The 23,710-nt window shown below is 38.4% G+C and overlaps 1 protein-coding gene across 1 annotated transcript in view; it reads left to right on the top strand.

The window, feature by feature from the left end:
* Positions 1-23,710, top strand: part of Zgrf1 (zinc finger GRF-type containing 1) — a 53,248-nt gene that overhangs the window by 17,629 nt on the left and 11,909 nt on the right. Inside the window, exons 9-18 of the mRNA XM_075979169.1 lie at positions 2,676-2,799; positions 4,663-5,258; positions 5,812-5,950; positions 7,406-7,590; positions 9,863-10,059; positions 11,848-11,987; positions 14,268-14,411; positions 17,405-17,519; positions 19,643-19,905; positions 21,271-21,430. Coding sequence (XP_075835284.1) covers positions 2,676-2,799; positions 4,663-5,258; positions 5,812-5,950; positions 7,406-7,590; positions 9,863-10,059; positions 11,848-11,987; positions 14,268-14,411; positions 17,405-17,519; positions 19,643-19,905; positions 21,271-21,430 — 2,063 coding nt within the window. The remainder of the gene's footprint in view (positions 1-2,675; positions 2,800-4,662; positions 5,259-5,811; positions 5,951-7,405; positions 7,591-9,862; positions 10,060-11,847; positions 11,988-14,267; positions 14,412-17,404; positions 17,520-19,642; positions 19,906-21,270; positions 21,431-23,710) is intronic.

The raw sequence follows: 23,710 nt of genomic DNA, 5'->3' as shown, positions 1-23,710 counted from the left end.
GTACCAGATTTCGAGGCTTTCTACAATTACTGGACTAAATCAGCCTATGTGTTATGTGTTATTAGTTTTTCCTCTATGTTGGTTTGCTTTTTTTCTGTGTTTCCAAGTCTATACTGTTTCCCACTCTTCATAATATTATAATTTGTGATCACCATTGCTTGAGTTATTGAAAAAGAAACCTGTGTGTTTAGTGGCTCTTGACTGTAAATCCCAGCATTTGAGAGCCTGAAGCAGGAAAAAAAATGTTTGAGGCCAGCTTGGGCTGTATAGAGACTTCTAGGCAGTCACGGAAAAAAGAACAAAAGAGGAAGAAATTTGTATATTTGTGTCCATTGCCATATTTCTAATTATTGTTATATGCTAATTAGGGTCAGCTCTCTACCCCAGCACCATTTGCCACTTTCAAATCCGATTATCTTACAGTCTCTTGTCAGATGAATACTTTGCCCGTTCTTCTTCCATCCTGTATGTGGTCTCTGTTGATCTCTTCCTTTTCTATGCAGAAAGTTTTTAGTTTCTTAGAACCCCTTTTACTAATTTTTCCTTTTATTGCCTCTATGCTTTTGGGTCACATCATCTCCAGAATGGAGTCTGTTATTAATGAGCCCACCAATAAAAGGGATATAGAAATATGTCCCATTTCATTAGCTACTTGGAGATCATGGTGACCTTGGCAAGAACAATTGCAATGAAATAGTATGCGTAGTGGCCAATTCAGAGGGAATTAAAGAATGAATGAGAGATAGGAAAGTAGAATTATGGGTAATTCCTAAAAATGTATATGTTTGTCAACCATTCAACCCCACCTCCCACCTTCCCCACCCAGGGCTGTGAATCAAATCAGGACTTCACACTTGCTGGGCAAGTGCTCTGTCATTGAATTGTATTCCCAGGCAACAAACATATTCTCATGAACAACTGCCTACTTCTATTGTATTGTCAAAATAGGCTGTGAATAAAAGAGGCAAATTTTTGTCTTCATAGAACTTACATGCTAGTAAAGATAAATACATAGTACCTGGAAGGGCTTAAGTGCTCTGAGTTAGGATAGAGCCATGTAAGGGGTGGCAGTACAGATGGTCTGGGGATCTGTTGTATGTAGGAAAAGTCAGCTGTCTCTGATAGCTGACACTGGAGTAGAGATGAGAATGTCATGCCAGTATCCTGGGGGAAAGGGATTTGTGGCAACAGACAGTTGGCCAGTTTGTAGAATAATGTGGAGTGAATGAGGGACAAGGAAAGTGACAGAAGTGAAACCAGAGAGCAGGCCAGGGGCCTGGTCAGGTAGGGCCGTGTAACATATCACAAAGCAGTCTACATTGGAATAGACAGGGAGCAATTAGAGGGCTTGCATCAGTGAAGAAAAAAGATTTAGCTTAATTTTTAGAAATAACTCTGGCCAGTTGTGGAGAATGTACTAGGTAGAGGAATAGGGTGGAATACTTAAGAATTTCTTCTTTTATGTGTATGAGTATTTTGCTTGCGTGTTCGTCTGTTTACATGTATGTCTTGCATGTCTGGTGCCCAGGGAAGCTAGAAGAGGGTGTTGGAGTTCCTGAAGCTGGATAGTTGTGAGCTGCCATATCAGTACTAGGAGCTGAAAAACAAACACTACTTTTAATTGCTAAGCCATCTCTCCAGCCCTTTGTTTGTTTTTTTGAATCATGGCCTCACAGTGTAGCCCTGGCTGGCCTCACTCACTGTGCAGGCCAGGCTGATCCTGAACTCTCAGAGCTCTGCCTTCCTCTGTCTCCAGAATGTTGAGATTAAGCGCATGTGACACTGTGCCTGACAGTTCTTTATTGTTATCTTTACAAAGCCTAGAGTCACCTGGGAGGAGGGAACATCGATTGGGGAATTACTCCGATTAGATTGGCCTGCCTGTGGTCATATCTTTGAGGAACTGTCTTGATTGTTGATGGATGTGGGCAGTGGCATTCCTGGGCAGGTGGTCCTGAGCTGTGTAAGAGCCAGCAAGCCAGTAAGGATTCTTTCTTCAAGGTTTCTGATTCAGTTCCTGCATGAGTACTTGGCCCAGCATCCCTTAGTAATGGGCTGTTACCTGAAAACGTAAGCTGAAACAAACCATATCCTCTCCTAACTTGTTTTTAAGTGTTTATGACAGCAACTGAAGGCAAACTAGAACAGCATCAAGTGTGACTGTCATTACGTTTTGATTTTGGGCAAAAACTGCAACACAACTTAAAAACTATTCTAGTGAGAATTGTGACTGTTCAGATCTGAATATATTTAAAGAGTCCCTGCACTTGGAAGGAATATCTTAAAATGTATATCAACTATGCATAACCCGAAATCCACGAACATAAGAGAAAACTGCTCAGACCTTGTGTATGCGGAAATATAGTTTGCACACATGAGATGGGACTTGGGTTGAACCCATTAGAATGGAAATTTACCCTCAGAACTAAGTCTTCATAATGGAATCAGTCCACATCAGAATGACATCCACTTCACAATAAATCCTAACCTTTTTTGTACTTAAAATTATTGTTTATAGTAGTAAGTTTTTGCTAGCCTGTCCTTTTTGTTGATAATTTTATAGTTCTTTGTTCCCAATGTGCTTAGAATAGTGACTTCTGAAAGAGAGGTCACCAGAATTCAAGTAGGAAAGGGCACTGTAAGAACATCTTAGTAATTTTCTTTTTTCTGGACAGGTGATTTCACCAGAACAAAAGATCTCTGCATCAAGCTCTGCACCTACTTTTTCTTTCAACACGAGAAATGAAGACTCTGTGCTTGAGTTCTCTGAGGAATCTCTGAGAGCAAGGACTTTCCCTGGTGATCTTCGTTTTCTCTGCTGTTATCTGTGAGAGTGTTACTGGGCTAGAAGTGTCTCTTCCCTCAGGCTTTTTTCTGTTATGGATGCTGTTCCAAATGCATTTTCCTTCCTTTCTAGTTCTTGTTCCCTCCTCTACTGTCTTTTCACTGCCTCTGAAAGTGTCTCTACTGTCGAAGGACTTCTTGCAGCTAAAATGCCAATGTGCTAGACAGTGGCATGTGCCTTTAATCTCAGCACTCAGGAGGCTGAGGCAGGTGGATCTCTGTGAGTTTAAAGTCAGGACAGCCAAGGTAGTTACACAGAGAAACCCTGTCTCGAAAACCAAAACCAAACCAAAACCAACCAAACAAAAAAAACCCCACAGGCACCATATAAAATGCCAACACTTGGCTCCTCTTTTCTGTTGTGAAGTAGTTTGTAGCAAATGTCTCATGAACACCACTGGTTGAGACCTTAGCATAACTTCTTCATCTCCTCATTTTGCTTTGGGATACTGTCAGTATGAGGAACTCTTCAGTGGCTGATGCCATCATTGTTCCCAGGCCTCAAGCTTTTAACTCTATTTTGACTTTTCTTATAAGTCATTTTCTGCTTCTTGAAAACTGTATTGTTTAATAGGATCACTTCCCACTAACTTCTCTTTTTCTTGATAATTTCATTTATGTATTTTTGTTTTTTGGTTGTGAATTGATGATTAGTATGAAAAAATTTAATGTGAATCAGTACTTGAGTTGGAGTTGACTTCATGGTTATGTCTGATTGAAGGCAGGTGAAAAAAGGGAGGGTAGGAGGAGATGTGGATGGGTGTGAGATGGTATTATAATCCCAGCTCTCAGGAGACAAGGCAGGAGGATCAGTACTTAAAGGCTAGCTTGGGCTACTTGGGGATAAAAAAAGGATGGGGAAGAGATCTTTTGGGGGAAATATATCTTCTGAAACAGGCATGAATCTTTAGTTCTGTAATGACATTTTAATTTTCTGTCACTGTTACTCAATTAGGTTGTTGGATTATAACATAACACTTCATTTAAGAATATTCATTGACTCACTTATTGCTCTACTACTTCCCAAGTGGTCGTCAGAATTTAATCCCTATAAAATAGAGACTGTGTCAAATAAAGTAAGAATTTATATTTTTAGATAAAGACTTTAATAGTATTCAATTCCTATGCAGTTTTGCTGATTCATTAATCTATCAAATACATATTTATTGCTTTTTACACTTTCAGCAATGTCTCTATTCCAATAGCTGCTTCTAGAAAGAAGGAATTCCAAAGCTCATTCAGACAAAATCTGACATGAGTTCACTATCCCATCTATGATTAATTTAACATAGAAAGCTAAAAATTTTTGTTATGAAAGGTATCATAATTCATAAATATAATGAACAGTTGCAATCACATCATATTAAGTGAGCTGTTAACTTTGTCCACAGAAGGAATGTGAATAGATATCAACTCATTCTGTGTTCTTTCTACTTGATAGACACTGTGAGCTCTGGACTCTGTTACTTCATCTGTAAAATGAGAATGATGTAGCTTTTCTCCGATTTGAATACTTTGAAAACTTAGAGGTTCTATAAGTATGAATAATTAAATTAGATATTTAGTTCTGTAGAAGAAAAGAGGAGGACTTATTTGTTAGCCTTAACAGAGTCTTCAGATCTATACATTAAGTTTTGAACCTTTAGATTTTGATATTAAAGCATTTATTTTGGGAGGGGACAATAAAATAGTGTTATCTTCTTTTTCTATATAGCAAGTCAGAACCTTCTGCCCTTGCCCATGTACCCACTGTTTTCTAGAGTCTGGGTGATGACTGGTTAAATATTTGTATTGAATCAGCATTATGTTTTCTTTCAGGATTGGAAAACATTGGTTTTTTGAGGAGTAAGAACCTTCAAAGATTTCCATGTGCAACCAGAGCCTCAGTTCCCTTCATTACTTTGCCTCCTGATGATGGGCCAGCAGTCTTAGAGTCCTGTTCATTTATGGCTGATGACGACACACGAGAGTCCTCTAGTTCTTCTGTGTTGAACCTGTGTGAAGAATCAGTTCTTTCATTTGACCTTGGGCCTGAGGACCAGGGTGAGACTTCTCGCTGGAAAGGAACTCCAGGAGATGCTTCACTGCTTCATAAGAATTCTGTGCAAAGCAAGTGGCTGAAATATCAAAACACATCCCAGTGCAGCTCAGCTGCTCTAGGCAGAATTGGCGGTGAAGTGGCAGAGGACAGTGAGCAGCAGAGGAATGCTGTGAAGGAGAGCTCTGTAGACCCTGTGCACTTGCAGAGGATGAAAGGCATGCTCTATCAGCAGCAGCAGGACTTTAGCAGTCGAGCGTTGGCTTCCAGGAAGAAAGCTTTTTCTCTGAACTCAAAGCAGACTTCCGAGACAATGGAAATTCAAGCTATGTTAGGAAGCCCCGCCAGCTACAACTCCAGAGGCAAAGATTTACAGGTGAGGGAAGGCTTCAAGCTCTTGGAGCGTTTTCTCCGGTAGTTACTTTGTGAATTCCAGCAGAAGAAGGCACAGATTGTTTGGGAACGATTTACTTTTTGATCAGGTAGCTATTTGTTTGATGTTACCCAGTAATTATGAATATTGAATTATGTATTTAAAAGTCTTAGGTATGCTGTTGAGCATGTAAAAGGTATTTAATAAATATTAGCTCTTATTCCTCTTTCTGCCACTCCTTCTAGTACTGAGCTCACTATGACAGTTTTTATTTTTGACTATCAAATCAATTTTGCTGATTGGATTATTAAAATAAGACACATGCCTCTATTAAAAATTTGATATAACATATTAAAATCATATAAAGAGACCAATGAGAAAAGTTAGTATTTTTAAGACTTAAAAGTTTATGTAGATATTTAGGCTTTATTTTGTTTTTTATTTTAGATCATAAAACAATTTTCATGGATTCTAAAATTCAAAACTACAATTAGTGTTTTCTTCATTATATATATGAAAAGCAATTTGTTGGTAAACTGTGATTTTTTTTTTTCAGGAGATAAATGGTTCTGAGCTGTGCTTCCCAAATGGGCAGAAAATAATATCGGCTTATCTCCCTCAAAGGCAAGTTTACGTACCAGCTGTTTTCCAGTCTCCCATTCACTATAAGCAGATCTTTACATCTTCTATCATAGGTATGGCTGTTATATTTTTTTTCTGATGATTACCTATTGTGAGTATTAGAACTATAAAAAAGAATAATACCTTATGGATTTTCATAGTAAATTTTCTTCTGGAAATTTATTTTAGAAATTATCATTTCTTTATTTGAATGTCTGATCTGATCAAAAGCTTTAAAAGTGAGAAATTGCAATAATTTTTAAATTATGGCTTTTTATCTATTAAAATAGAAATAAATGAGTCCATTACATGTAAATGAAACCGTTAAATATGATCCATGCTTAGGTCTGAATGTGTTTTTTTTTCGAGACAGGGTTTCTCTGTGGGCTTTGGAGCCTGTCCTGGAACTAGCTCTTGTAGACCGGGCTGGCCTCGAACTCACAGAGATCTGCCCAGCTTAAGTCTGAATGTTTTGAGGTTTAAGAATAAAACTTGGATTTTGAAAGCTGGATTGTTATAAGGTGTGGCAGTGCCTGTCTGTTATTCTAGCACGTAGAAGACGGCAGGAGAGTACGAGCTGGAGGTCAGTTTAGACCACATAGTAAGACTGTCCCAAAACTACAATAAAATACGTAAATAACTGGTGTGGCTGCTAAAAGCACGATATTTATATGTATTGAAATGCTACAGTGAGGAATTAGAGAGATGGCTTAGCTATTAATTATGCTTTCTGCTCTTGCAGAGGACCTGTGCTCTATTACATAAGCCCAGAGTTACATGATTCACAACTATCAGTAACTCTGCTCCAGGGGAGCCAATACTCTTCTGGCCTCCTTGGGTATTGTAGTCATGTGCACAAACACACACACACAGACGCACACACGAACATAATTAAAAATAACAATTCTTAAAGAAAAAGGAATGATACAGTGAAGTCCTTTAATATATACAGTCAATTTGCAACAATAATGAAAAAGTGTGGATGACTTTCAGAGGGAGCATAACAGAATCTGATAGATAAGGGCTTCATACAATAGTATTTGCTTTGGGTGCATTATTTGGAAGGCAATGAAGCTGGGTTTTTTTTTTTTTTTGTTGTTGTTTGTTTGTTTGTTTTTGTTCCAGTTTGGCAAAATGAGTACAAAAGGGATAGTTAGGGGCTGACTCAGTGGTTAAAGTACTCAGTGCTCTTGCAGAGGGCCCAGATTCTGTTACTGACACCCACATGGAAGCACAGCCTTGTGTTACAGTTGATTGTTAAAAGGCTATTTTTTTCTTTCTTTTCTTTTTTTTTGAGACAGGGTTTCTCTGTAGCTGTGCAGCTTGTCCTAGAAATAGCACTTGTAGATGAGGCTGGTCTTGAACCCACAGAGATCCACCTGCCTCTGCCTCCCAACAGCTAGGATTAAAGGCGTGCACCACCACTGCTTGGCAAAAGGCTATTTTCAAATTGGCTAGGAAACAGTGAAATTGATACTAACATGAAATAATTTTGTATATGATTTTCAGTTCTTTTTTTTTTCTTGTAGAGCATCTGAATATATTGCTATTTGATTTGGCACAAAGGTTGTACAAAGCACTTTCCAATGTTGACATATCCTTTTATACATCGTCAAAAGGAGAGACACTAAAAAGTGGAAAAAATCATTTACTATCCTGCTATCATAATCAACCTGCCAAACTTGTCATGGTTAAAAAAGAAGGCCCAAATAAGGTATTGCTTCTGCTCCCTCCCCACACTTTCCTTATTCATAGTTTAGGTACTATGGAAACTGAGACGTGAATTTTCTTTGTGACATTAGTAACATAATAAGCTCTCAGTACTTTTCTAATGAAATGAATGATCTGTGTTCCAGAATACAAAAATAAGAATTAAAGTTAATTTTCAAAAAATTTAGGAGCTTATTGTATAGTAGTGGATGGAAACTGATACAGGGAAGAAAATTACATCTGTAAGGTAGGAAGGGTGTGCCTAAGCACAGTATCAGCACTGAGAAAGGGGTCTGCTTTAGAGTTTAGAAAATGCTGAGATGAGACTGAAAGAAATGAAGGTTGGAAACTGAACCAGCACTAGACAGGGCCCAGTGAGTAGAAAAGCATGCTGTCCTAATGTGTATTGTGGGTATTACAAAGAAGGGTTCGTAACACAGTGGTAGCTTTTACTCATTTGTAAAACTGCTTACACCTATAGTAGCAATTAAATAGTTGCACTATTTGTATGCATCTTTAGTTGAATATATAAATTTGACCTTAAAAATTCAAAAGCAAGCCAGGTGGTGGTGGCGCGCGCCTTTAATCCCAGCACTCGGGAGGCAGAGGCAGGCGGATCTCTGTGAGTTCGAGACCAGCCTGGTCTACAGAGCTAGTTCCAGGACAGGCTCCAAAAAGCCACAGAGAAACCCTGTCTCGAAAATACCAAAAAAAAAAAAAAACCAAAAAAAAATTCAAAAGCAGTCAGGCAGTAGTGGCATAATGCCTTTAATCTCAGCACTCAGGAGGCAGAGATGAGTTCTGGGACGGCCAGAGTTGTTACACAGAGAAACTGTCTCAAAAAAAAAAAATCAAAAGCAAGAATTCATAAATAATAGCATAGCTATATAGATTGAAATATGTAGCCACTAACATGTTGTTTTCAAGATTATTTGATAGTATGTTTGCATGTTCATGCTATGTTGTTTGTTTAAAGGGTTAGGTCACAAAGTATAAGATGCATCATTTGGTGAATTTCTTATACAAAATCTATGTATATGTTTGTGTGTGTGTATATGTGTATGTAGAAAGAAATGCACAGATATCGCTAGTAGTTGTTTCCGGGTCAATGTCAAGTTATAATTTATTACTAATTTTTAAATATATATTTGTAGTAATAAGGAGCAGCGGCGGGGCTGCGTCCCCAGCACCCCGGCCGCCTGCTCGGCTAGCTTATGCCCCGAAATAATTACACAGACACTGTATTCTTTTAATCACTGCTTGGCCCTTTAGCTCTAGCCCTTACTGGCTAATTCTGATATACCGATCAACCCATCTCTAATAATCTGTGAGCACCGGTCTTACCGGGAAGATTCTAGCATAAGTCCATCCTGGGTCGGAGCTGGGACATGGTGTCTCTCTGAGGCGTCTGCTCCGGAGAGGAGAGCTGTCGAGTCTGAGCTCACTTCCTCTTCCTCCCAGCGTTTTGTTCTGTTTACTCCTCCCACCTATCTCCTAACCAATGAGAGCCAAGCAGTTTCTTTTTATTTAACCAATGACCTTCCTCCATCATCTATATCTGTATCTACATACATATTGTCGTTGTTTTTTCAAGACAGGGTTTCTCTGTAGCTTTGGTGCTGCTCCTGGAACTAGCTCTTGTAGACCAGGTTGGCCTCGAACTCACAGAGATCCGCCTGCCTCTGTCTCCCAAGTGCTGGGATTAAAGGTGTGCACCACCACTGCCTGGCAAATTTTTAAATATATTTTAAAACAAGAGTTTTTTTTTAATGTGTATGTGTGAATGTCTGCATACATATATGTGTGTGTGTGTGTGTGTGTGTGTGTGTGTGTGTGTGTTCATCACATGTATACCTGGAGCCCATGGAAGCCAGAGGAGAGTGCTAGATTCTCTAGTCTAGGACTGGAATTACACATAGTTATCAGTTGTCATGTGGTTCCCAGAAACCAAGTCCAGGTTCTCAGGAGGAGCAGCAAGTACTCTTAATGCTGAGCCAGCTCTCCAGTCTCTTGAATTAGGTTTTGTTTTCAGGATAATATACTCTCTTGATGAAGAGAAAATAAATGGAAAAATAGGTACTTTATAATTTTAATGTATTGCTTAAATTAATAAGTGATTTGATTTTTGGAATATATTAATATCAGGCAGCTGTTATAAAATGCTTGACAAGCATAGTGCAGAAAACAGAAAAATAGAAATAGTTTTTCACTATTCTAATATGCATCCTAGGCAAACACTGTACATTAAGTTCTTTATATCTTTTTTTCCCCCTTAGGGTCGTCTCTTTTATACATGTGATAGGCCCAAAGGTAATCAATGTAAATTTTTCAAATGGCTTGAGGAAGCAACTCCAGGACAGTTATCACAGGATGGATCTCAGTCCAACATGGTTTTTAATGATGTTAAGAGTATTGGCTCATATTTAAGAAGTCAAAGGGTACCGGTCTATGAGGAATGCCAGCTTTTGTTGAGGTATGATTTATGGTACCATAAAATTTCCTGTAATTATGTCATGGAATAGCAGCCTTCGCAGAACTCACCAACAGGTACTCTGGAGTTGATCCTGTAATCATGTCATAGAATAGCAACCCTCGCAGAACTCACCAACAGGTACTCTGGGGTTAGTCCCATAGTCTTTCACATGCTTGACTGCTCTTCTCCTAAGCTATATTCCAAACCCATCAGTGGTTTGAAAAGAAATTGAGATGGTGTCTTAGTTAGGGTTTCTGTTGCTGAGAAGAGACCCCATGGCCATGGCAGCTTTTATAAAGGAAAACATGGTGGGACATAGTAGCATGCAGGCAGCTGGGGAAGGAGCTGAGAAGGAAGGAACTACATCTTGATCTCTCAAAGTAGCAGCAAGAGGTCTGAGACACTGGATATGGCTTGAGCATATATGAGACCTCAAAACCCACCCACATGGTGACACACTTCTTATAATAATACCATACCTACTCCAACAAAGCCACATCTCCTAATAGTGCCACTCCCTCTGAGTTTATGGGGGTCGGTTGCATTCAAACCACCACAGATGGGGAAAGTATATATCAAGGAGACTACTCTCAGTCCTATAATTTTAAATGAAAGTAAGGCTTTAAAGCTATTTTGGTTCTCTCAAGTGATGTCAATAGTATCACGACAACTTGCAAAAGGTAGTTTGTTTTTTCCTCCCTTCCTCCCTCCCTTCTTCCTTCTCATAGTTATTCACAAACCTAAGGGAAACCCTATTTATAAAACCACAATAATAATTCTTTAACAGTATAGGAATAGGTCATTCCCAAGCCTGAATTATAGAGCTGATAGGATGAAAGTGGGCTCAATAACAACTAAACATAATGAGTTTGCATGGAAATTTAATAACTTATTGCAGGCTTATAGATGCCAGGGTCTTTCCCAAGGATTTTGTGTATATTGCTTGCTCATAACAATAATGTATAAGATAATAGTAGTTAAGATTATTTATTATTTTAATTTTGCAGCTATATAAACATAGATGGTCTAGATTCTAAATACTTTTTCTGTCTCGATGATGATGATTTTGGTTTTTCAAGACAGGGTTTCTTGTGTAATAGCTCTAGCTGTCATGGAACTCTTTGTAGAACAGGCTGGCCTTGACTCACAGATATTCGTCTGCCTCTGCCTCCTTAGTGCTGGGATTAAAGGAATATACCACCTCTGCCTGACTTTGATGATGATGATGATGATGATGATGATGATTCACATCTGTGAATATCTCTCTCTTTCTGTCTGTCTATTTTGGTTTGGTTTTTCAAGACAGGGTTTTTGTGTAACTTTGAAGCCTGTCCTGGAACTCACTCTGTAGACCAGGCTAGCCTTGAACCTACAGAGATCCACCTGCTTCTCCCAAGTGCTGGGATTAAAGGCATGTGCTGCCACCACCCAGCTAATAGATATATTTATATATCTGTTTATAATATTTATATTTTGCAACATCTCTGAAAGTAAATGAACACACAAAGTTTGGTTCTTACTGTTATGTTCTGTGTTAAAAATGAAAATAATTCCTTTTTAAAGATTTTTATTTATTCATATTGTGTCTATGTGTATGTGCATATGTTTGTGGGTACTTGTGAAGCATAGAGGTTATTGGATCTATTGGAGCTGGAGTTACAAGTGTTTGTGAGCTGGAAGATATGGATGTGGGAACCAAAGGTTCCTGGGAAACCAGGGAGTTATTCTTAACCTGAGCAGTCTCTTAGCTACTCAAATTCATTTGAATCTTTTGTTATTTTTTTTCAGGAAAGCATTTGATTTTCAGAGGAAACAGTATGGTAAACTAAAGACGTTTGCAACTGTGAACCCTGAATTTTGCAGTGAAACAAAAAGTAGGATTTATCTTAAACTGAGTCGGAAGGAGAGCTCTTCAGTTTATAATAAAGGTAGGTGGACCTGACCGTGTTCATGATTGAGTTTCATAGCTCTGCAAATCCTTTATAGTAAAGAGAATTTTTAAAGTATAATTTAACAATGCCATATAGTGAAAATTGTGGTGTTTTAGATCATTTATAAAAAGTATACTCAGAATTTTTAGAGTTTTTAATCCCAGCACTCAAGAAACAGAGTAAGTAGAGGCCAGCATGGTCTACAGAGCGAGTTCCAAAACAGCCAGGGCCACACAGAGTAACTCTGCCTCCAAAAACTAAAAACAAAAAAATTTTAAGAGTTTTAAAAAATTTTATTCCAGAATCCACTTTATTGAAAAATTGCACCAAATTTTTGATACCATATAAATAATAAAGTAATTTAACTCTGTGTCAGACCTATTTTTTTTCTAAGACAGGGTCTCTCTGTGTAACAGCCGGGCTGACCTGGAACTCACTCTGTGCACCACCACCTCTCAGCGTCCATGACCTATTCTTACCCCAGTCCTCCCATAGCCTGGTATGGGGTTCTTAAACTTTTTTGTAGATATACAAAAGACTTTTTGAGATACAATCCTTGAAAGGGAAATGTTGTATTACAGATCATGAGAATGTAACATCCATCTTTATCTTAGAATTCCAAACTGATTTCCGTAGTAGTTTTTGCCAAGTGTAGTCTTAGTACAAGAGAAGCTGTGGTCAACCTACTCAAGTGGGTGTACAGTGAACCTGTAGTTTGGTTTGCACTTTTCTGTTCTCTGACTTCAAAGTGTTCTTTATGTGTTTACTAGCTGTATGTGTTTCTCATCTACTTTACTATTGAATTTTTAGCAATCCTTTTTATAAAAGATTTTTATGTGTTCATGTTATTCCTTTGTTGGTCAGGTATATTGTAAATATCTTCTCATGTACCAAGTCTTTTTATTTCAAGCCTTTTCTAGACTTCTTTTATACTGTAAGTGGGAGAAATCAAACCCAAGGTCTGGCATATGTTAGGAAGGGAATTTATCACTGAGCCACATCTCTTTCCTTTCTTAATTTCTTTCTTAATTCATTGAGACAGTGTCTTTCTGTCTTAAATTCACAGTTTCTCCTGCCCCAGCCACCTGAGCGCTGACTGGGATTAATGGCTGGGCTTCTATGTTATATATATATTTGTCCCAATCCCGCAGTGCTTAAATTGCTGTAGCTTAAGTCCTAATAGTCAGACTATACAGAGTTCCCCTCACTTCCAGAAACTGCTCTTGGCACTTAGCAATTTCATATGCATTTAAAGGCATGTGTGAAGTTTTATGAACAAAAGCCTGCTGGAATTCTGATGCAAGTTGAATCTCTAGATTACATTTAGACCCATCCCAGTATGCATGTGGAAATCAGGATAGCTGAGTGAATTAGTTTTCTCCTTTTCACCATGTGGGTTCCAAGTGCTTTATCTGCTCAGCTGCCTTGCCAGCCTTAGAGAATGACATCTTGTTTTATTATCTCTCAACTCAATAAATAAACTTTTGAAAACTTTTGTGTTTGTGGGGGACAGGATCTCACTACCTCTTTCCTCATCCCCTGAGGGCTGGGCAAACCTCTGTAGAAGTCATTGGTTCAATGTATTAATACTTTATATTTTCTGAAACTTATGTGGATTGTATATTTTGTTTTCTTGATTAGTTTTGCCTGAGATTTGTCTATTTTGTTAGTTTTGTGAATCATCTTTTGTCTTCATTGATCGAAATATCAGCAAATTGTTCTTATATTTTTGGTTGTGAGCCTAGCCTTTAACGGCTGAGCCATCCCTCTAGGCCTAGCAAATTGTTCTTTAAATTTTTGTTTTATTTATTTATTTATTTATTTTTATAAACAATAGAAACACATAATTTTTAAGATGTATTTTTATTTTATGTATATGCAAGTGCCTGTCTGAGTATATATGTATTCTGTTGTGAGTTTTAGTGATCTAATTTTCAGCATTAGCCAATCATAATGTATCGTTTACTTGAAATCTGCAAAAGGTGGAGATCTTAAGGGATCTTAGCAGGCACACAGAAGTAACCATGTCAGGTGATAGATATGTTAATTAGTTTGCTTGTGGAAACCACAGAAGACATCAAGTGTGTTGTACTAGACTTGTAGTGCAGGGATAGAATGGCTGCATAACGTACACAAAGCACTAAGTTCAATCCCTACTACCACCCACAAAGTGCCATGCTGAAATCCTAACGAGCTATAGTCTTGTTTTGTTTATTTATTTGTTTTGGTCAAGCTTACCTCACTAAAGCAGGAATTTGGAAATGTTTGACCTTTCAGGTGATCTTTGGGTGATTTCAAAAACCCTAGACTTCCAACTAGATACCTTCATTGCATGCAGTGCCTTCTATGGGCCATCTTCTGTCAATGAAGTGGAGCTGCTGCCTTTGAAAGGCTATTTCCCTTCTAACTGGCCCACGAACAGTAAGTATCATTGTGTCCACCTAATTTCTATTTAAACAGAACAACAGATTGTATGCGGTATGATCCTAAAATATGTATTGTTTCTCTATTGGGTCAGAATACTGAGCAAAAGCCACTTGTGGGAAGGAAGGGTCTAATTTTGGCTTACTGGTTGTGGCTAGTCATCAAGCCATGGCAGTTGTTCAAGACAGGAACACGGAGGCAGGAACTAAGGTAGAAATCACAGAGGAGCACTGCTTCTTGGCTTGTTTGTTCTCTGTGGCTTGTTCAGCCTACTTTGTTATACAGCCCAGGGTTACCTACCCAGAAGTAGCACTGCCTACAGTGGGCTGGGCCCTTCTGTCATAAATTCAGAAAATGCCCACAGGCTTGCCTACAGACTAGTCCAATGGAAGTATTAGTATTTCTCATTTGAGGTTACCTCTTCCTGGTTTGTGTCAGATTGAAATAAAACTAACACATGTATGAAAGTTGAATTTGTAAATATTTCTTTTTTGTTTTTTGTGGTTTTTTTGTTTTTGTTTTTTTGAGACATGGTTTCTCTGTAGCTTTGGAGCCTATCCTGGCTCTTATAGACCAGGCTGGCCTCTAACTCACAGAGATCCGCCTGCCTCTGCCTCTGCCTCTGCCTCCCGAGTGCTGGGATTAAAGTTGTACGCCACCACTGCCCAGCTTTGTAAATATTTCTACAGTTCAAGTCCCATAGAACTAATAGTATAATGAAATCGGCTTGAGAGATATATCAGTGGTTAAGGCAATTATTGTTCTTGCAGAGGACCCAGGTTTATTCTCAGCAAGTACACAATGGGTAATAATCATCTGTAATGACAGTTATGAAGATCTAGTACCCTCTTCTGACCTATTAAGGCATTGGGCACACATGTAGTATACATATACATGTATGCAGAAAAAAACACTTTTACACATAAAAAAGGAAATCTTGAACTAACACTTAATATTTGGTTAGGATTAAATTTTCTATATACCTGATGTTTTTAAAAATGTAAACTTCGGACATGAGTCCTTTTTCACATCATTTTATTTAGATGAGTTCTAATTTTCTTGGACTTTGAAGGTATATTTAGTAAACAATGTGTCTTTTCACTGAGGTTTTAGAAATTTGAGATTCAGCCGAATATTTTTATCTTGATTATCTAAGCCATTTTGAGAAATTCTCTTTATAGAATTTATTTTTATATGTCTAAGTGTTTTGCTTGCATGTATTTCTGTGCCATACATGTATGTCTGGTGTACACAGCAGCCAGAACATGGCATCGGGACCCCTGGACCTGGGATTCCAGATGGTTGTGAGCTGCCATGTGGGTGACGGCACTCCAACCCTGGCCATCCGGAAGAGAAACAGATACTCAACAGCTGAGTCAGCCCTCCAGTCCCTCTTGAGAAGTCTTTATGAAGTCAGACTACCCACCTTAGTTTTCTTTTAGCACGGAAAGTTTTAGGCCTGGGATACATAATATTTGTCTCAGATAGAAAATTACAAATTTCACTGATTTAGGGTCCTGAGAGTCTCGTAGCAGAAGAGACTTTAGTAAATTTATTTCCATCTATTTCTATGAATATGGAGGTTTCCGGAGACCACACTATACATTTCAGTCTCTATTTCTGATGCTTGAATTTAGTCCATAGTGAACTAAAGACACAGCGTTTAATGATCCCAGATTTCTAGTAGTTCATCTTTTTTAAGCTTTGATCTCCAACTACCCTCCAACCCCCTTCTTTGTGGTTGAGACAAGATCTTACTGTGGAGTCCAGGCTAGCCATGGACTCATAGAAATCCTGCCTCTGGAGTGCTAGGATAATAGCCTTGCATGACTTGCTCTTTTTCCCCCTTTATTTTCTTTCTTTCTTTCTTTCTTTCTTTCTTTCTTTCTTTCTTTCTTTCTTTCTTTGTTTTGTTTTGTTTTGTTTTGTTTTGTTTTTGTTTTTTCGAGACAGGGTTTCTCTGTGGCTTTGGAGCCTGTCCTGGAACTAGCTCTGTAGACCAGGCTGGTCTCGAACTCACAGAGATCCGCCTGCCTCTGCCTCCCGAGTGCTGGGATTAAAGGCGTGCGCCACCACCGCCCGGCTTTCTTTCTTTATTTAATGAGACCTGGCTGTTCTCAAACTCAGTGATTGACCTGTTTATGGGATAAAGGTGTGTTGGGATTAAAGGTATGCTTTTTTATACTCAACTGATCTATTCGTTTTTAACTGGCTAAACATAGTCAACCAGTATGACTCTAACAAGGGCCCAATTAACAATTCATCACTTTTCATGTGGACAATTTTGTTTGTTGCAGATGCTTTCTTAGCAATGTTCACATTCTAGTTTTATATGCTTTAATAAGTGATTGAAGAAGAAATACTCAAAAGTTTGAGAACTTCGTAAGCACATCTCTGCAGCACAAGCGCTGTGCTAACTGAGAAGAACTGCGGCTGTTGATTCTCATTTCCTGTGTGCTGTAACTTAAAAAGCAGCACGGGAGAAAAAGACACCATGCAACAGGACTCACATGGAGGAGATTTTATTAGGGGAAAGGGACTGACTTCTGAAGATAGAAGCACAGAAGTGGAGAGAGGCAGAGAGATGGGGGTGGGGAGAGACAAGGCAGAGAAGCAGAGAGAGAGAAAGGAACAGACAGAGAGAGATTGGAGGTGGGCGAGGCCTACCTTTTAAAAGGGAACGGAAGAGTGTGCACATAGGGTGCTCTTAGTGACTGCAGCCCAAGAGCAGGCCAGTACAGATGCCTAAATACCAATACTGTTGATCGTTCCAAGTGTGATTTCAGTTATGCAGCTTATGAGTGCTCACACTCAAAGGACTGGAGAACATAGAATGTAAAAGATAGACATTTAAACACCTCTGCGTGTCCTGAAAATTTTTTGTCTTCTGACTAGTTCAGAAGCTAACCTGAGTTGTAAGGACATTTAATCAGTTTGTTTGTGTTGTTTTTATTTACATCTAATATTCATTTTCTACGTTGTCTCTGTAGTAACAGTCCATGCATTATTGGTTTGTAATGCCAGCACAGAGCTGACAACACTGCAGAACATTCAGGACTACTTTAACCCAGCGACTCTTCCAGTAATGCCATACCTGTTAGCAATGTAAGTCATTTTTTATCCTTGATCATTGGTTTTAAATTATGGTGTTCTAGTTTGCTTTCTGTTGTTTTCTGTTGCTGTGATAAACACTATCATCAGAAGCAGCTTGGGAGGAAAGGCTTAATTTTATCTCCCAGTGTATAGTTTGTCATGAAGGGAATACAGGGCAGGAACTCAGTGCAGAAACCTGGAGGCAGGAACTGAAACAGAGACCATGGAGGAACATAGCTTACTGGCTTGCTGAATCTGCCTTTTTTTTTTTTTTCAACTCAGAGTCCCCTGCCTAGGGGTAGAGTAGCATAGCCTACAGTGGGCTGAACCCTTCTTCATCAATCATTAATCAAGAAAATGCCCCACAGGTTTTTCCATGGGCCAATATGATGGAGTTGTTTTCTTGACTGAGGTTCCCTCATCCCAGGTGACATGAACTTATATCAAGTTGACAAAAAAATTAATCAGCCTAGATGGTAACTGAAAGTGCAATAACAACATTAAATATATTTCACCAACAAAATTTTAATTATCTTTTAGATTAGGAGATTATCGTGTATTAGAAGTTAAGCATAAAACAGATGTGGCTCAGTGGTAGAATGCTGTCAGCATGTGGAAGGCTCTAGCTTTGATCCCTAGCACCAAAAATAAATAAATAAAATTTGTAAGAGGAAAGGAAAAAAAGTATGTATTACTTTCCTTCCATCTGTTTATTTATTGTGGTTTGGGCTCATATTGAAATTTATTTCTTTTTATCTTGGGGACAACTTTTTAAAGGATCGTTATAGTGCATAATTTTATTCATCTATATGGTTTTTACTGTGTATGATGTATCTGGTGTTTTGCCTACATACATGCATGTGTGTATACCATGTGTGTCCCTGGTCTGAGGGTCAGAAAGGCTATTGGATGTCCTAGGACTAGATACACAGCCAGTTGTGTATTGCTGTGTGGATGCTGGGAGTGGAACCTGGGTTCCCTGGAAGAACAGCCAGTGCTCTTCACCCCCGAGCCTCTCTCCAGCCTTTCTGTATCTTTATGTTATATATTGCTTAGCATCCAAAAGAATGATCTGATAGTGTTGATGTTGATACTATTTTTGTTCTAATTACCTGTATCTCACATTTTAATTTCTTTAATATCAAAACATTTTTTTAAAAAAAATCAGAAATGGGGCTCGGCTATAGCTCATTTTGCCATATCCCTGAGACCCTAGGTTTCATATTTATTACCACATAAAGCAGCTGTGGTAATATATTGTACTCTTTCCATTTCAGAGGTGGAGATGGGAAAATCATGAATTCTAGTCCATCTTTAACAACATTGAGAATTTCAGGTCAATCTGGGATACATGGCACCTTGTTTTAATAAATCAAAGAATGTATAACTTAATTATAACAACTGGAAAGTGAATGCATTAAAATGAGAAAAGAATGTTTTCTTGCACTAGGCATCCATCCCCATACAAGTGCTTTACCACTGTCTTCCAGTTTGGATTGTCATTATCTTGCAGCATTACCCTTTTCTTTGTCATAATACCCTAGGTTTTTGTTTTGTTTTGCTTTAAAGCCTTATAGCTTCACTTTTATATTTTAATTTTTTATACATTTTTAATTTAGTTTTATTTTATGTGCATTGGTATTTTGTCATGGGTGTTAGATCCCCTAGAATTGGACAGTTGTGAACTGCCATGTGGATGCTGGGAATTGAACCCAGATCCTCTGGAAGAGCAGCCAATGCTCTTAACCACAGAACCATTTCTCCAGACCGTAACTTCATTTTTATATCTTATACATAACAAAAAAATTATTTGTCTATTGTAATTTTGCCTGAAGTAGAAGCTATGTTAATTATCTAAACCAGTCTATTAATTAGATTATTAATTCAATATTTGAATATCTCTACTTGGGGTCATTATTTTTTTGGTGTGAAGAGTATATAAATTAATGAGTAAACTACTTAAGTTCATGCCAGAATATAGTATGTATTTCGTAAATATTAGTTCTCTTGCACCCTCCAAATTGAAGCCTATCCTCCAGAAATTCTCTGACAACTGTAAAATTAAAGCTAAGTTATGAATGAGTCCAGTCACACATTTCAAAAGTCATGTTTCTGATGTGCTCTCTTTTTACTAGGTCTCGGCCTGCTACAGTTAGCAATAAAAATGTCAGTAAAAGAAAATTTATCCCACCAGCCGTTGCAAATATTAAAACAAAATTTGAACTCCTGAACTTGGGAGCCACCCTGCAGTTAGCTAGTGAGTTGATTCATATACACAGGTTGAACAAGGATCAAGCTACAGCACTAATTCAGATAGCTCAAATGATGGCCTCTCAAGAAAGTGGTGAAGACGCACTGGAGCCCTGCACCCCTCCCCTGCCTATCACAATCATTCATGGTAAGAAATAGATAGTCATAGTAAATGTAGACATTTATATGTTATCCTGCTCTTTTGTAGTTTTCTAGTGGATAAGAATGTGGAATCTTAAATTAGAACACTGCTTTCATATCCTGGCTCCATCACTATTTATTGACTGTATGATTTTGAATAGGAGACTTACTTCTTAGCTTTGATTTCCTGGAAATGTGGATTAAAAATAGCATATACCTCATATGGTTGGGTGCTTAAATGATTAAATGTAAGTAGAATGCTTAGAGGAGTGCACAGCATGTGGGTCCCTCAGTACAGTTAGCATTCATTATGCTGATGCTCCATTTAGTTTCACTTTTTCACATTTGACCCATGTAGTCTGCCTTCCTTCCTTCTTTCCTTCCTTCCTTCCTTCCTTCCTTCCTTCCTTCCTTCCTTCCTTCCTTCTTTCCTTCCTTCTTTCCTTCCTTCTTCCTTCTTTCTTTCCTTCCTTCCTTCTTTCCTTCCTTCTTTCTTTCCTTCCTTCCTTCCTTCCTTCCTTCCTTCCTTCCTTCCTTCCTTCCTTCCTTCCTTCCATCCTCTCTCTCTCTCTCTCTCTCTCTCTCTCTCTCTCTCTCTCTCTCTCTCTCTCTCTCTTAAATGCTTTTCTGAGACAGTGTTTCTCTGTGTAACAGCCCTAACAATCCTGGAACTCACTTTGTAGGCCAGGCTGGTCTCAAACCGCCTGTGTCAGCCTCCCAAGTGCTAGAATTAAGGGTATGTGCCGCCACTGCTCAGCTTCCACATAGTTTCTAAGACACACACTCTTACAAGTCAGTCCTGTTGTTTAAAATCCTTCAGTGTCTGTCTACCAGCTTCCAGAGAAATTTCAAAAATTTTAGCCATAGTAGACTTATGATTTATCTTTGTTTGACATAGCCTGACTGGCCTGGAACTCACAGAGATCCACCTGCCTGTGCCTCCCAAGTTTGATTTATCCTCTGTGGTATATCACTTTGCCTACCCAAACCTCCATTCTTGCCTGCTTGCTATATACCTAGAAATTTCTAAGAATACTTTTAACATGCTTAGCTGACATTTTGTAGACTGTTGGTGTAGGATTCTGGGAGACTTAGTTCTGCAACTTCTTTTTTTAAAGGCCGTCTTCCCATCACCAGCAAGGCAAAGATAGTCTTCCTTCTCTGGTTCCATAGCAATGTTACCCTATTACCATACCATATCTTTACCTATTTATCCTGTTGACTGTAGCCTTACTGAAGATGATAATGTTTATCTGTTTATCCTCTTGCGAGCACAAGTGGACATTATTTTTGAATAAATTAATTAAATGAAGGAGGGCAAGATAGAGAAAATATTGCTTGTACATTCATAGAAGTTTTTGTGATATTTTAGGTGTTTTTGGAGCAGGCAAAAGCTATTTGCTGGCTGTGGTGATTTTGTTCTTTGTACAACTGTTTGAAAAGTGTAATGCTGAAACAGTTGGAAATGCAAGGCCTTGGAAGCTTCTCATTTCTTCTTCCACTAATGTAGCTGTTGATAGAGTGCTTCTTGGGTAAGTATGACAGGCGGATTTAAATAGCTGATATTTTAGATTATTCCCAATGTCCATATGTATTCTTTTTCTTTCTTTCTTTTTTATTATTCATCTTTATCCATATGTATTCTTGCTGCCTGACAAGAATGCAAGGCCATTGCTTCTGACCCAAGAGCTATGAAGTAGTAACAGTCTAGTTTCTTAAGTAGTAATTGTTCATTTATCTGACAGTTTGTCATAAACAGTTTAGAATAACCCTCTAAAATGCAAGTTCAGCCAAGAGCATGTAGGGCTGAAAGTGTGTTGTTGGGGGAGGCCGTCAGGTGTGAGCCTTGAGCATTCCTTTGAAAGGTATTTCTCAGGGTTGCAAGTTGGACTGATGAGGTAATATCACCCTTTGAAATTAAAGGGAGGACTGCTCATTGCTTGTTGCTAAGAGTGGTGGTGCTCCTTAGCTGACTGTTGAACCCATTGCATGTGCAGGCATCTGCCAGGATGCTCTACATCTCCTGGTGGATTGTGGGGACCAAAAGGACTCGCACACACCATGGTGCTTATGCTATTTCTTGTCATAAGTAAAAATCCTTTGCCTCTGACTCGGAGGGTTGGGTTTATTATTATAGATGTAAGTTAAAATCCAATCCCCAAACCAACAGTTATAGCCCATTCTCTTACTCATGAACCTGTATAAACACATTAATATAGCTGAACAATGTAAGTTATAGCATTGTTTTCATAAGAGGGATACAAAGAAGGCAATAACAATAATAGTAAATACATAAGAATTTTTAATTTACTCTCTCTCGGTGGTACAAGTGCACAACTTTATATGTATAGAGCTCAGAGGAGAATGCCATATCCTACTTTATCACTCTGCCTTATTACTTGGAGACAAGGTCTCTTTCTGAGCCTGGATCTAGCCTCTGTCCCACAGTGCGAGGTTATAGGTGATTGCATGACTGTGTCAGGTTTTTCGTTTCTAATGTGGTGTGCTAGGGATTTGAGCTCAGGACTCACGCTTGCATAGCAAGTGGTCTTACTTTTTTGTTTGTTTGTTAATTACAAAGACGGACTGGTGAGATGGACCAACAGGTAAAGGCATTTGCTGCCAAGCCTGATGAACGTAGGCATGTGTGCCCAAATTAGCATGAGCATGCACACATACACAGACAATAAATAAATACAGTTTTTAAATACCAAGGAAATGCTGAATATTTACCAATAATTTAGTATTTATCTGAATATCAGAGTAAATAACGGCTTTTATTTTATAAATCCATGACTCATAGCTAGTCTTTTTGTTAAATATCTCTCCCCTCCTCTCTATCTCTAATATCTGTCTGTCTGTCTGTCTGTGTATGTGTATGTGTGTGTACCACAGCATACATACATGTGGAGACAACATTTTACATTTAAAGATTATTTTAGACTGGGGATGTAGCTCAGTAGTGAAGCAGTGGCCTAAAATGTACAACACACATGCATGTGCACATACATGTGTACTGGAGCTTACTTCCTGGCTGTCTTGGAACTTAGAGATTCCTCTACCTCTGCCTTTTGAGCGCTTGGTTTCAAGCTATGTGATACAATGCCCAATAACTTTTCATAATTATATTTATTGATTTGCTTATGCCATTATTCAAGTGATTTTTAATCAGTAAATTTCAAAATTTTACCAATATAAATTGTATTGTGACAAAAATCTTGGACATAAGTCTTTATATCTATCTCTATTTCTTGTTTTTAAAATAACTTTAAAAAAACTACGTGTGACAGAGAGAGACAGAGAACAGTCAGACGGACAGATTATGGGCACACCTGTACCACAGCGCGTGCACGGAGGTGTGGGAACAATTTTCAGAAGTGAGTTCTCTCTTCATACCACAGGTTCTGTGGATCAAATGTAGCCTGTGTTGACTTATGCAACAAGCGCTGTTACCCACCAAGCCAACTTGTAAGCTAAGGAAAGCGACCTAAGCTAGGGTAAAAATTAGACACATCCTAAGCGTCTTGATATATTTTATAAAATTGCCCACCGGGAAAGTTTTGCTATTGTGCACTCTCATGAGAAATCTAAGAGTGACTAAGGATAGCATTTTTTAAAAATCTAAGATAATGAGGAATTTCCTAGCACTTCAATGGAAAGAACAAACTTAGATTTCTTAGCCTGAAATGAAAATTTATATGAGACTGTTAGAAAACATGTATTGAGAGATTAGAATGAAAAGAGCAGGTAAACATCCAATCTAAAAATACAGGAAGTCTGTGCACTCTCTGGCTCCCTCTGTCTCGCTCCCT

This window comes from Microtus pennsylvanicus, chromosome 7 (genome assembly GCF_037038515.1).
Source record: "Microtus pennsylvanicus isolate mMicPen1 chromosome 7, mMicPen1.hap1, whole genome shotgun sequence".
Lineage (NCBI taxonomy): Eukaryota > Metazoa > Chordata > Mammalia > Rodentia > Cricetidae > Microtus > Microtus pennsylvanicus.
Note: the sequence above shows the minus strand (reverse complement) of the source record. Positions and strands in the feature narration are given on the sequence as shown.